This window comes from Pogoniulus pusillus, chromosome 33 (assembly GCF_015220805.1).
Source record: "Pogoniulus pusillus isolate bPogPus1 chromosome 33, bPogPus1.pri, whole genome shotgun sequence".
Classification (NCBI taxonomy): Eukaryota; Metazoa; Chordata; class Aves; order Piciformes; family Lybiidae; genus Pogoniulus; species Pogoniulus pusillus.
The window spans coordinates 10,198,546-10,212,096 of NC_087296.1; the positions used below are offsets into that span (position 1 = coordinate 10,198,546).

Here is a 13,551-nt window from a genome sequence, read left to right on the forward strand (position 1 = left end):
CATTTTTCTTGTAGTGAGGGTCCCAAAACTGAACACTCCTTACTAAAACACTTTATTCATTTCCACTGCCAACAGTTGCAGGAAATACTGAACAAGGAGGGAGGATTTCAAGAAATGCTGTGAGAATGAAGGATTGGGAAACCTGCCTGGTAGTATAAGACACAGGGAGAAAACCAAGGTCTTCAGCTTATCTGAAGGAAGATTATTTATTGAAATGCTAACAGTCTGGAGAAGCTTATAGAGAAAAGAAAACTTAACTCCTTCTGTTTCTGAAGGCAGAAGTGGGTCAAGAACCAGTTCTTGAAATATAAACTTTATAGACTGGAACTAAAATGCAAAGTTTTAACATTACATCTCCTACTGAATCCCTAGGATGTATTACATAACACTTTATGCATTCCTTATTTTTAGAAAATTATAAATCATGTCTGTATTTGCTCAGAGTTTAGTTCAATTAGAAATCAATCTGAGGAAGAGTTATCACCCCTTGCAGGAGGTGAATCTGGGTAAAGAGAGGCTCCATTTCACCTACAAAGTCATTAAAATGTTATGAACAAATACAATCAAGATTATTCTTCTCTCTGATCTGTTGTGTGAGCTACAAGTCCACTCATGCTCAAAAAGAGAAAGTTTTTTTCCAAGATGAGGTCCAGAAGAGATCACAGAATCACAGAATGGCAGGGTTTGGAAGGGACCTCTGAAGATCATTTAGCCCAATTCCCCTGTCAGAGCAGGATCACCCAGAGTAAATCAAACAGGATATGTCCGGGTGGATTGGAACACCTCACAAGATGGAGATGCCACAACCTCTGTGGGTAGCCTATTCCAGGGCTCTGCCACCCTCAAAAATGAAGGATTCCCCTCTTATGTTTACATGGAACATGCTGTGTTCCCATTTGTGCCCACTGCCCCTTATCCTGTCACTGCACACCACTGGGAAGAGTCTGGCTCCATCTTCCTGACACTCATCCTTAAGGTATTGATCAGCATTAATGAGACACCCTCTCGGTCTCCTCTTCTCCAGGCTGCATTTCTCTTACATTCCCTTCTGACATTTCATGGAGTCCATCAATCTGTTTGTATGACAAAGTGAGACGGCGTTAGACAGGAGCTGTCTTCTGTAGCTTGGTATCTCTGCAACAGCTTCCACTGTTTGGTAGGCGGGGGAAGGGGGTGGGGGGAGCAGCCGGGAGGAGCAGGCAGGGGAAGCAGCCGGGGAAAGCAGAGGGCAGGACCCGCAGAGGCGCTGGCTGGAAATCTGCGCATCATCTCCAGGCATCCAGAACTGCAGCCTCTGCTCTCAGGTGATGTCTGTACATGAGCACAGTGCCCTCTTTTGACGGGTTCCACTCTTTATAGAGAGTATCAACGTTCAGCGGTGGCTCAGAGCTACCAGAGCTCTTCCAACGGCTCAGATGCTGACGAGATCTCTCCTCAAAGACAGTATGAGATTTCCTCCTATTTTTCTATTTGTCCATCAAGTGTCCTCCCTGAAGATGAGATTTTTTTCTCCCTCCTTTTCCCATAAGAATTCCTTTCCCCTCCATTTATAAGGCTGTAATCACACCTCTGTCACAGCTTCATCACGGACAAAAACATCCTTGTGTTTTTCAAATGTCAGGATTTTTAGCCTCTAAATATTTGCTGAAAACAGAGCCCTTCTATAGCAGAATTAAAATACTTCATTAGGTAGAATATATTCACTACAGCTTCAGAAATGGAAATCAGATTTGGCAGTGGTTTATGGAAAAGGCAACTTTCAAGCATAACAATACTAGAACGGTTAAACCCCCCACTGTTTATGGACATGCATCCATGATTCCATGAGAAGGAGGCAAACAGAAGAAGCAATAGTCACAAAGAATAATTTGACCTCTGCCTCGGCCAATTTTACAAGTGAAAGGAAATTCCAGTGCTAGGAAAATCATTTCTCCCTTGTGTTACCTTGCCCTAGGCAAAATGAGAACACATTTATCTTCCAGATGAGGCATATAAGAGGCAGAATGTTTAAGCAACTTACTAAAGGTTACGCAAGTTTATAGCAGACAGATAACAAAAATCCACTCTGTGAATGTCCAAAGCACCTAGCACATGAAGTGTTTCAAATCTCTGTGCTCAGATCTACTGAAATGAAGGATCAATAATACTAATTTACCTATACAATGCTTTAACATCCTCGAGTGAAAAAGTACTGACTAAAAATAGTGATAGCATTATTAGATGCTTATTATTTCCCCCCCTAGAAAGGCACAGAAAACAATGGTGTTAATTAAGAAAAAAACACTGTGCAAATGATGTCCCCAGAAAGCAGTGCTAAGCCTCCAGGATGACAACTTTGCTATTCCATCCCTGTGTGAAGCAACACAACACTCAGAAATCCTTCCTCTTCCTCCTCCTCTCTGATTCGTTCATTTTTTCATTCACTTATAGAGGGTGGAGCTCTCTGCGAACTGCCAGAGGAGTTGCATCCTTGCTATCTCTCCAGCCTGGATGGAGAGCAAACTCAGCAGCAAAGGTGCAAAGACAGGCTTGGCTTCAGAGCAGATTTTTGCCACTTGTGGTGTGCAGCAGTTGGTGTCTCGGGAAGGTCACAGATGCCCTTGGGCATTGTTCAACACAGCAATGCCCATTCCTAAGGGAAGCCTTGTGCTGCATCCCAGAGCAGGATGTCAGCCGAGAACCTCAAGTTAGGTTCAGCCTTCAGCCTCGTGTATAATTTGCTATTATTTGCAACTGGCATTGACAGTGGCAGGTATGCGATGGCTGCATTGTCTACAAAGTCAGGGTATGACAGAGTGCCAGGGACACATCATTCTCTTTGTCAGTCTAACAGCTTGCTGAGCTTCCCCATCCTATTCCCATCACATTTTGAAAATTGGCACCTCCTTTGCCTGTGCACAAGAAGTTAGAATAGTACTACTGCTACTTCATATGCTCATTAGCAACAATAAAATACCTGGAAAATTCCCTTACTGGATAGAATTGCCAGCTAGAAACGATGCAACACGTTATTTACAAAATCCAGTCACTCAGAACCACTTGAGATACTGATTACATTCAGTGAATGGATGATCCTTCTTGCTTTTATTACTTAAATCTCATCTAAGGTGTGGATATTGTTGAATAAAGAAGACAAAACTTATTCTTCTCTACATACCAGGTCCAGTGACCCAAGATTTCTGTGCAGAGGGGGTATGGAGCTCATTTTTCTCACCAGTGACCAGAGTGCATGACACAGCCTCAGATCTCCATCATAGGTTGGTAGGAATAATGGGGTTTCCAAATAGAAGCTAAGCATTTTCCCATCTTTGCAGCAGCTGGGATGTATCACTTAGCCTCCCGTTTCCATCTCTCATTTCATTCATGAAATGATGCCCCTCCTTATTTGCCTCACCCTCTGGCTAGTTGTTGTCTGGTGACTTTTACAAGCCTTAAATTCCTGCCTGAAAGGAATAATGTTGGTTTCCTCATTCAGTTAAAACAAAGGCTTGCTTAGAAAATGTACACATTTAAATCCACCTTAATGTTTCAAATATCATTATTTTCAGTAGAAACTGCTTCTTAGTTAAATGGCTTTCAGGCATCAGACTATTATATGACAGATGATTTTGTCACTATGCAAAATGTGAAACCTGTAATCAACTTGTTATGGCATTTCACAAAAGTATGTGACAGTAAAATAAGTAAACTGTCATTTGGGCAATCAAGTCTTGAAATCCTGCAGGAGGAAAAAAAGTACCTGACATTCAATCTTCATGGTAGGTATGAGGAGGTTCAAAAAATAATTTAATACTGCTACAGTCTTACAGGTTTGAATAGAATTCTTACTGCAGTGTGCTTAAGCCTGCAATAATTTTGTATTATGTTTTAATCATGTATTTTCCCCCCTAATTGATTTTTCCCCCAGATAATGTATATGTATGTCACACAGCAAGGTCTGCTCTGTTAACAAGGTGTTGGTTAAATTCAGACAATATTTTCCCTTTACTACTGAAGACAACATGATCAATTACCAAGTGCTCTCAGACTGACTTGATATGAGAACAGCTGCAGTAGGCAGGAGCCCACGCTGATTCACCAGTGCCTGCAAGCTAGCAGCAGGGAAAGACAAGCTCCTCCATGGCTGGAATGCTGGGGATGACGCCGCTGAACCCACGCTCTGCTGGCTTTAACAGATGTCACATAAAAGTTTTATTGAAGGAAAGGGATACACAAGCCATGGCTCATGTGCACCTTGTGGCCCTTCAGGTCAGCTCATTTGCCTGGTGGCTTGCTCTCAGAAGTCCTTGTTCTCCCCCGTGGCTGCAGGTTTGATGCAGTAGTCTGGCAATTGCAGCCCTCCCCGGGCTCCTTTCTACCCTAGGCTCTCCCTCAAGGCTAAAGGAAGGAAGGGGCTAGGGATGGGCTTACAATCGATTCATAGCTCCTGTCAAATCACAGAGGGGGATATTTTGGTACTGAGAGGTGTGTTCCCCACTCTGTCTGAAGAGCAGACACCAAATATGGACAGACACTGGCAATATGTCCCTAGAACTGAGACTACAAAATTAATCTGTAGCCTGTAGAATGAATCTGTAGACTGTTCCCAGTCATTAGTGACAATCACACTATGGAACTGATAACTTCCCAGAGATGAGTTATAGAAATAAGAATAAAATTACACTTGATTATGGAAATCATACAATCATTTTGTTGGAAAAGACCTTTATGATCATTTAGTCCAGCCGTTCTCTAACTCTACCAAGGCTGGTGCTAAACCATGTCCCTCAGCACCACATCTCTGCAGCTCTGAACAGCTCCAGGGATGGGGAGTCAACCCTCTCCCTGGGGAACCTTCCAGGGTTTAAGAACCACAGTATCACAGTATCATCAGGGTTGGAAGAGACCTCACAGATCATCAACCCTTTCAGTGAAGAAGTTTCTTCTCATATCCAAGCTAAACCTCCCCTGGTGCAACTTGAGGCTATTTCCCCTTTCCCTACCACTTGTTACCAGGAGAAATGATAGACCTCCGCTTCATTACAACCTCCTTTCAGGTAGCTGTAGAGAACAAGGAGGTCTCCCCTTAGCCTCCTCCAGACTAAACAACCCCAGTTCTCTCAGCTGCTCCTCACAAGAGCTGTTCTCTAGATCCTTCATATGATTTGTTAACCCTTCTTTATCCCAAAAATGAACCCAGTACTCAAAGTGTAGCCTCACTGGTGATGAGCACAGGAGGAAGAGTGAAGAGAAATTGGGAAAGTTATTTTTATCCTTTTTTTTTTGTTCTTTCTTCCTTGTGGTCTCTGTACAGTTGCAAACCACCTGGTGAAAGCACCAAAATCTGCAAGTTAATATTTTACTCAGAATAACCTTCAGCAAAGAGCACTGCACAGTCTGGCTTTGCAGAAAATTGGTTTTGTTTTGACAAAGTTATGAATGTCTGGAAATTACTCACTGAGCACACACAACAGGCCTCTGGTTCAGGCTAACTGGGAACCTACAGAACGATATTACTGTATGTACACAGCTCATCTTGCTGTGTGCTGAAGCTGTGGAGTCCCAAGAGGCTTACACCAGCCTAGGAAGGGATCAGAGTATTTGACCTAATGTGAGCTGAATCATAGAATCTTAGAAACACTAAAGTTGGAAAAGATCTTTAAGATCATCAAGTCTAAGTCTCAGCAAGTTTGCTGATGATACAGAACGAGGAGGAGTGGTTAGCACACCAGAAGTTTGTCCTGCAATTCAGCAAGACCTGGACAGGCAGCAGAGCTGGACAGAGGGGAACTTTATAGAGTTCAACAAGGGCAAGTGTGGAGTCCTGCACTAGGGGAGGAATAACCCCCTGCACCAGTACAGGTAAGGAAGTTGGAAAGCAGCTCTACGGAGTAGGACCAGGGAGTCCTGGTGGACATCATGAGCCCGCAATGTGCACCTGTGAGCAAGAAGGCAAACAGTCTCCTGGAGTGCATTAAGAAGAGTAGGGTCAGTGGTCAAGGGAGGTTCTGTTCTCCTTCTGCTCTGTCCTGGAAAGGCCACAACTGGAGTAGTGTCCAGTACTGAGGTGCTCAGTTTAAGAGAGATAGGTAGTTACAGGAGAGACCTTAATAAAGAGCCACAAAGATGATTAGTGGACTGGAGCATCTCTCTTATGACAAGAGGCTTAGAGACCTGGGGCTGTTTAACCTGGAGAAATGCAATCTCAGAAGAGATCTTTTCAATGCTGATCAACATTTAAACAGCAGAGACCATGAAGATGGGGCTGGGCTCTTTTCAGTGGTGCCAGGACAAGAGGCAATGGTTACAAACTAGAACGCAGAAGGTTTCACTTGATGTTAAGGAAAATTTTAGTTCCTTTGAGGGTGCTGGAGCACTAGAAAAGGCTTCCCAGAGAGGTGGTGTAGTCTCCTTCTCTGGAGACTTTTAAAATCCACCTGGATACATTCCTATGCAACCTGACATAGGTGAACCTGCTCTAGTAACAAGGCTTGGACCAGGTGATCTCCATCCCCACTATTCTGTGAAAATAACATGCATCATTCTTGTAACTTTGATATTTTCAAATGTAAAATGTTTCCCATTGTTTTTTTGACCACTTCTTTCCCCAGTCAAGCAGAATTCACTATGCCAGTACGCAAAGCTAACATGGCTGGGATGAGGGAGAGGTAATTAAATGGCAACTTCAGAGTCTACTGCTACACCTTGTCTAGTTCAAAGCTGAAGTTCAAACAACCATAATACCAGCTGATATCTGCACATCAATGTCACTCCTGTGAAATGCATTAAAGGCATGCTGAGAAAATCAGGCAAAACTATCTGAATCTAGAGGTACCTGGGCTATTCTCTGTCCCTTGCTGGATATCTCTGCTGTCTGAGCCTCGGCAGTTCCACAGCTTGCTTTGTTCTCAGATGCAGATCTCCTTAGTTCTAAAGTGTTCTAAAGTAACTTGGTTCATTGTGCTTGGTGCTTTGCACGGGCAGCAATTTGATAGGTCAGTGCTGCTTCTGACAGCAGAGAAACTAACAGTCAGAAAGATGTCCTTATGGAGTAGAGGAACACCAGTGTCACCTTTGTCTGTGTCTTTTGCTCCCCTCTGCTCATTATGTTATGAGGCATTTTAGGAATCATAACTGTTCATTTGGCAGCCTGACAACGATTTTGACCAACTTGCTCAGAAGGTAATAGACAAACTACATGGCGTTCTGAGCTCCCAGAGAGCTTCCAGTTTCATGGAGTATTTGTGCTGCAGAAAAACATCCACCTCCACTCGGAAAAGCCAGTGATGTTTCTCTGGTTCATAATTGTTGATGTCATTGCTAAAACTACCTCTGTTAATAGGCAGCTCAGCAAAAAAAGTGACCTGCTCTGAATGCAATGTCAAGATTGCTTCTGATGACACAGCAAGAAGCCTCTTTCGGAGGCTGATAGACACTTGACATATTGTTTCCCACCAGCTTTACGTTTTCTGGATGCTTTTCAGAGCAGAGGAAGGCTGGTCCATGCCACTAAGTGCAGATATTCCTCATCACGCTGGCAAGCAGAACCAGTTCCACGAACTAAATCTGTCCCGTCTTGTCCTTTTCCCGCCCTCATCCTGCAGCTTCCGGCCTCTGTCCGACCCCTGCAGTCCTCCAGGCAGCCTCTCCTGCTCTGCCCTCGCCTCTGTCCTCCTTAGCGTGCGAGAAGCACGGTTGTGGGGTCAGGATTGAAACGCCGCGTCCCTCCAGCTCTCGGGGAGCTCTCCCCGGTGCCGGCCGGAGCAGCAGGAGCGGCGGCCGCCGTGGAGGGAAGAGCCGGCTGAGGCGGCTTTCCCTGCACCGCCGCCCGCGGTCCGGCAGGCGGCAGCAGCGCGTCCCCCTGCGGGGCTGTGGCCGCGTCGGCTTCGCTCCGCGGGCCGTGCTCCGCCGCGCTGTGCCCGTACCCCGCGGCCCGGTCCGCGGCCCTGACACCGTCGAATCCCCGGCGGAGGGGTTGATCTGGGCGGTAGCGGGGCTGCGAAGGGCGCCAGCTGGGCTTGGCACTGTTAGTGTGGTATAGTGCGGGAGTAGTCCCGGGAGGGGTGGGCGCGGAGCTGTCCCGCCAAGACAAAGGCCCCGGGCAGAGCCGCTCGCGCCGCACCCTCGCAGACAAAGCGGCAGGCGCCGGTCCCAGCGGCATCACACCGCCCCCCGCACCCTCTCACGGAGGGCACACCAGGCCAAGGGGGGTTCCCACTCAGGGGGGTGCCCGAGCTGTACCAGAAGGAAGATGAGGCGGAGGAGAAAGGAGGAGTTGGGGAGGTCGGCTGAGCCGCTGGAAGCAGAGAAGCCGCTCTCCGAGCGTGAACTGAGCTCAGCACCGCCGCCTGCCTCGCCTCGCCTCCCCGTCCCTCCCTCCTCCCCTCCTCCCGCCTCCCCCCCCCCCCCCCGCCGCAGACGGCCGCGAGCCCGGATGGTTTGCGAGCGGAGTTGAGGGGGCAAACTTTGAAGCCCAGATGCCTCTGGGGCTGCGCGGCAGAGCGCGGCTGCTCCTGCAGGCACCTGCCGCCGCCGCCGCCCTCCCCCCGGCGCTGCCGCCCTCCGCGGGGGCGGTGGGCCCCGCTACCGGCGGCCGCCCAGGCGGCGGGTGCTGCGGCCGCGGCTAGGGCAGGCGGCGGGCGCGCCTCCATGCGGGTCCCGGGCTGGGGCGCGCCGGCAGGCGGGAGCCGGGCGGCGGCCGGGCGGTGCTCTCCCGCCGCCTGAGTGGGCGCGGCGCGGAGCGAAGCGGGACGTCGGCGCGGGGTGCCGGGAGCCATGGGCTATTGCAGCGGCCGGTGCACGCTGGTGGCGGTGTGCGGCGCGCAGCTGGTGAGTGGCGGCGGGGGCGGCCCGCGGAGGAGGGAGGGAGGGAGAGAGGGAGGGGGCGGCGGGGCGGCTCCTGCGCTACCCGGAGGGGGACACCCGGCGGTGGGGGCTGGAGAAGGGGGGCAGCCCTCGCGGTTTGGGAGAGGGGGGACACAGCATGGGAACAGGGTGGGGAACGGGGGTCTGCGTTACAGGTAGTTTGGCGGAGGATTTGGCGGGGAGGGCGCGGTGGGCGCACGGCGGAGTTGGTAAAGTCGGGCAGCTTTCCCCAGCCCTGTCTGAAGTTGGTGCCCGGTTTGCTCGGGCAGGCCGGTGTTTGGCTGCCTTGGGTAAAGCAGGGACGCGGCCGTGGCAGGGCTGATGCCGAGCTGGACCAGTTTGCCATACAGGTGTGTGTGAAGTTGTTACGCCTCAGCTCTTCTGCAGACGTGTCTCCTCTTCTTTATTTTTATTTCATTTTTCCCCCTTCCCCTGTCAGACTTAGTGGGCAGTGTATATTATCATTGTATCATCGTGTTGCACGGAACTACAGCAATTACAGATTTATCCTTACCTTTAGAGGAGACATGTGGCGGCACTTGTAAGCTCAGCCAGCAGCCAAACTGGACTGAGTTTAAAAAGTAGGCGCTGAGATACAATAACAAAGAAACAGGCTAAAAATAGACCTGTTTAGCAAACCAGACACGCCGCAGTTGTATTGTGGCACCTTAAAAGTGAGTGGGATTAAAGTTAAGTAACTAAAGAAATGTCCTTTCCTGCGATACATACAAGGAGTGTTTTATTGTTACCAAATCAGGTACACGAGGTATAGAATTCTATCCAAATGGGTTTGGATGCAGTGACACACAGCTAGAAGACCGAGCAAGAAAATATAGCTCCATTTCTCGTTTTTATTAGACCAAGTGTTCATGTGCTGGCATCACAGGTGATGGAGACACCTTTGTCAAGCAGTTAACCTTAGAGCTGGAAGGAAATAATTCATGTTAGTCCATCCTCTACCTGTTACTGAATAGTTTTGCTGAGAAAGTGTTTGTATCAATAGCAACCAGCATTGTTGCCCATTTCTCTTCTGCAGACAGGTATTAGGAGAACTACCAAAGGAAAAGAAAAAAAACACAGTAGATTTCAGGGGCCAAAATCAGTTAAAAAGAATGTAGGATAAGGAAGATGCATTAGCAGATCAGAAATTAGAAATGCCTGTGGTATTTCTATCAGTTGTAATCAACTCTTAATCCTTTTGTGTTCTGGAAAGCATTTTGTTTGTATATGCTGTTCTCCACCTAAGTTATCTGATTCTTTGTAGCTGGATGTCTCTTATCAGATGTGATTTATTCATGCACACTGTCTAAAAAAGGAGTCCTGAATAGAAGCAGTGAATCTTGAGTGGAATGGTAGGAATGTAACCTTTTCCAGCAGTTTGGGAACATAAAATTAATCACTGAAGTTCTTCAGATCCATTTAGGTTTCAGAGACATACTACTCATATTATCTTGTACCATTTACAGACTAAAGGTTTCCTTGCTTATTTATTTATTTATAAATGCATTCAGCAGCCGGGAGGTTATGATGACTGTGGAATGTGCTGAGATGTTAAATTGTTATTATTTGGAGAGTCTGTGAAGGAAAACATATTTGCTAGCTCATAGTGACAAAAAATACATGCAAACCTGCTAGTCAGAACAGCAACAGAAATGCCCTGTAGGGATGTAGCAGCAGGTGGATGAGCAGGTAAGCTAATGTAGAATTGTAGCGTTGCTGTGAAGTGGTTGTAAACTTACAGGATCAAATGTATGTATATATTTTAGAAAGCAAATATTATCTTCTGGAGTGGCTTAAGCAAACTTTTAACTTATTTTCATGAACTGAAAGCAAAGCTGAACGTTTTAACTGAGCAAGAAGTGGATGTGCTAGCAGCAACACAGACCTCTGCATCACCCTTGGCCGGCGTAATGGCATTTAGATGGGGTTCAAATCAGAAATAACATTACAAGAGAGAAAGAAGTTTGGCATGAAAAAGAAATGTTGGCACATTATTAAAATCACTTGTCTTGCTCCTTCATGAGCCTTATACCATCAAGAGGGAATAGATCGGGAGTTTTAAATCAGAGATTTAACTCTTCTATGTAGGCCTATGGATGATTGATCAGTTGTCTGTACTTCTTAGTTAAAGGTTAGTTGAAGGAGCAAATACTGTCATGATTCATCCTATAATTAGCAGCCACATTAATGTAGATGCAAATAAAAAAACAAAAGGATGAAAAGTTATCAGGCCTGAAGGGGTGGCCACGGAAAGTGTTTCTACAGTGATAACCATACTTTAAACCAAAAAAACCCATAAAAGTTTTAATGTGAAGGTTATTTATTACTGATATCTGCGTTTCAGTTTTAAAATGGCTATGTTTGAAGCAGAAAAATATACTTTTGTTTGAGGGAAAAAAGTTTGTAAGAATGAAAGTTTCTTCCTTATTTTTGGTTGAATGGAAATATTTTCCTCCATCTCTGCAGAGCAAAGGTGTGGTGCTCTAATTGGTCTTTGTAGACACTATACAATAAATGATACTGAGGAATGCTGCAGTTCCTTAGAGACATTGTTGTGTGTTGTACATATCTAAATGATGTAGTTGCCATGAATAGACAAACTAAAGGTGGTTGTTTCAAGAAGTGGTGCAGGAGTAGGCTTACAGCAACTTTAGAGACCCTGAGCAAGCAGAACTATTTTAATAAATGCATTTTAAGTGCTTATAGCTAAGGCGACATACTGTGCCATCAAATGATCAGAAAGCTCTAGGAATGTTTCTGCTCTCAAGGGCATGGTGATCATTGCTTCCCTACTTATTAACATACATATACCTTCCTGTTTGTGCTCTCATTTGTACTATGGAAAGCAGCCTTTGACAGCTCATTTTCCTCTGCATTTGAGAAGAATTACCACCAAGTAAGAGCTAATTTTGCTGATGTTGTATACAAAGCTAATTATCTCAAAACAGGTTTTTTTTAACGATACTAATTTTGGTCTCTCTTTTCCTTTGTCCTTCTGAAGAGAAACCTGGGCACAAGGAGCCTTGCTTCTTTTCTTTGTATGTCAACTGTCTTGGTTTCGTTGAAAGTGTTCTCTGCTGTTGCATTTTGTCCTTTAAACTTCTTTATTTTTGAGTGTCTCCTTTTCTATTAATAGCTTACATCAGTAACACTAATGTCTTGTTGCTTAGTCTTTTTTAATAGCAAGAGCAACAAAGGTGAAACTGCCAAGACTATTGTACTTTCTAGAAGGCTTCATGGGCCCTATGGAAACCACTTTGAAACTTTCTGCATTATTGCAGCTTGGGAAAACCTGAAGCAGTGACAAAACAGTAAAAAGTACTGCATGTTTTTTAACTTAGAAAGTGTCTGCCCAGGTGCAGTGATGAGAAAGGACAATGTTTCATAAGGCAATTTCAGGTCTCCAGAAATCATTGCCTTATTGTTTCTATCCATCAGAGAAAGATTGCCATTGCCCAAGGCTAATTATATAGTAGATAATTCAACCTTTGTGCTGCCTTCTCTGTTTCCACCTGAATTTACAGAATATAGTTATATCATTCTTTCCATACATTTGGCCTGGATGGTTTTTGTTTGTCCATTTGTTTTTTAATGCAGTAAGTGGTAATTGTATTAAAAACTATACAAAATCTATATTTAGGTAGTGATATTGGGCTATTCAGTCTGCAACCCTAAAGAAACGTGAATGATAATGGGCACAAAGTCCCCAGTTTCTAAAAAACTCACTTCTGAAAATGGCTCTCACAGGCACCAGTGTGTGAGGTTTGCAGTTTCTCCTCTTCCTCACTAACTGTTCACTCTTTGGTGCATAATCTCACAGACACACACCTTGGTCGTATCTCTTTGTGAACTCTACCTGGTAACAGTTCTGGCTGAAGCCAGTGGTCAAGCAGAATGACAAAAGCACCCAGATTTGGTTGCTTTTGATTAGGTAAGACCAATCTTTATCTTTGCTTCAAGCTAATGAAAAGAATGACTGAAATGCAAGTGGCTTGTATGGAAATGTCCTTGTTCTGTACTTTTGCACAGATGAATATTGCAAAGTAAGAGAACATTCAAACACTTTATTTCAAAAGCTGTATCAGCCAAGGTAATTTCTGTTCACCTGTGATACCATTGCTCACAAACATTTACCTTGTCGTGTTTGATCAGTGATAGGTACCACTCAAAGTCAAGAAATTAATTGCCTATAGACTGGGAAGTAGTATCTGCTGTGTGCCATCTGTGACTTCTGATCTCAAGTGAGAAGCCCACAATCTGTATTGCACATACAATCTGAGAGAAGTGAAGAGTGTCCTCTTCACTTTAGGTCCACACATGGCTTGTAGGACACAACAGTACATGTAACCACGGAGAGCAGAGCTTGGTTCTTCAAGGAAAAGGCTGCCTCAGTGATCAGTCCCATAAAGTTTTGGTCTGCCTGTTTTAAATGTGAACAGCAAACATTCCTACGCTCATTCAGACACTTCAGGAGCAGTGCTCATGGCAAGTTCTAGACTGTATCACAAATCTGCCTACAAGGTTTAGTAGTTCAATGCTGCGAATATCCTTGCTTGGGGGAAAAGCTCATGTTTTAACAGTTTGAAGGTTGAATTGGCTCTGGCCCTTCAGGGAATGAGGTTTGCCAGATTAGAGCCGAGGTCCCCTTGGGAGAAAAGCAAAGGCATTCAGACCAGATGCTCCCTGGGGTTAGCTACTGTGCAGTTT

The 13,551-nt window shown here is 45.5% G+C and overlaps 1 protein-coding gene across 2 annotated transcripts in view; it reads left to right on the forward strand.

The window, feature by feature from the left end:
* The first annotated feature begins 8,644 nt into the window (after positions 1 to 8,644).
* NKAIN2 (sodium/potassium transporting ATPase interacting 2) overlaps positions 8,645 to 13,551 on the forward strand; it is a 621,679-nt gene continuing 616,772 nt past the window's right edge. For both annotated transcript variants that reach the window (XR_010308140.1, XM_064170099.1), the window contains exon 1: positions 8,645 to 8,808. Coding sequence is in view for 1 of the 2 variants with exons in the window: in XM_064170099.1 (XP_064026169.1) it covers positions 8,755 to 8,808 (54 nt within the window). In the remaining variant the exon portion in view is untranslated. The remainder of the gene's footprint in view (positions 8,809 to 13,551) is intronic.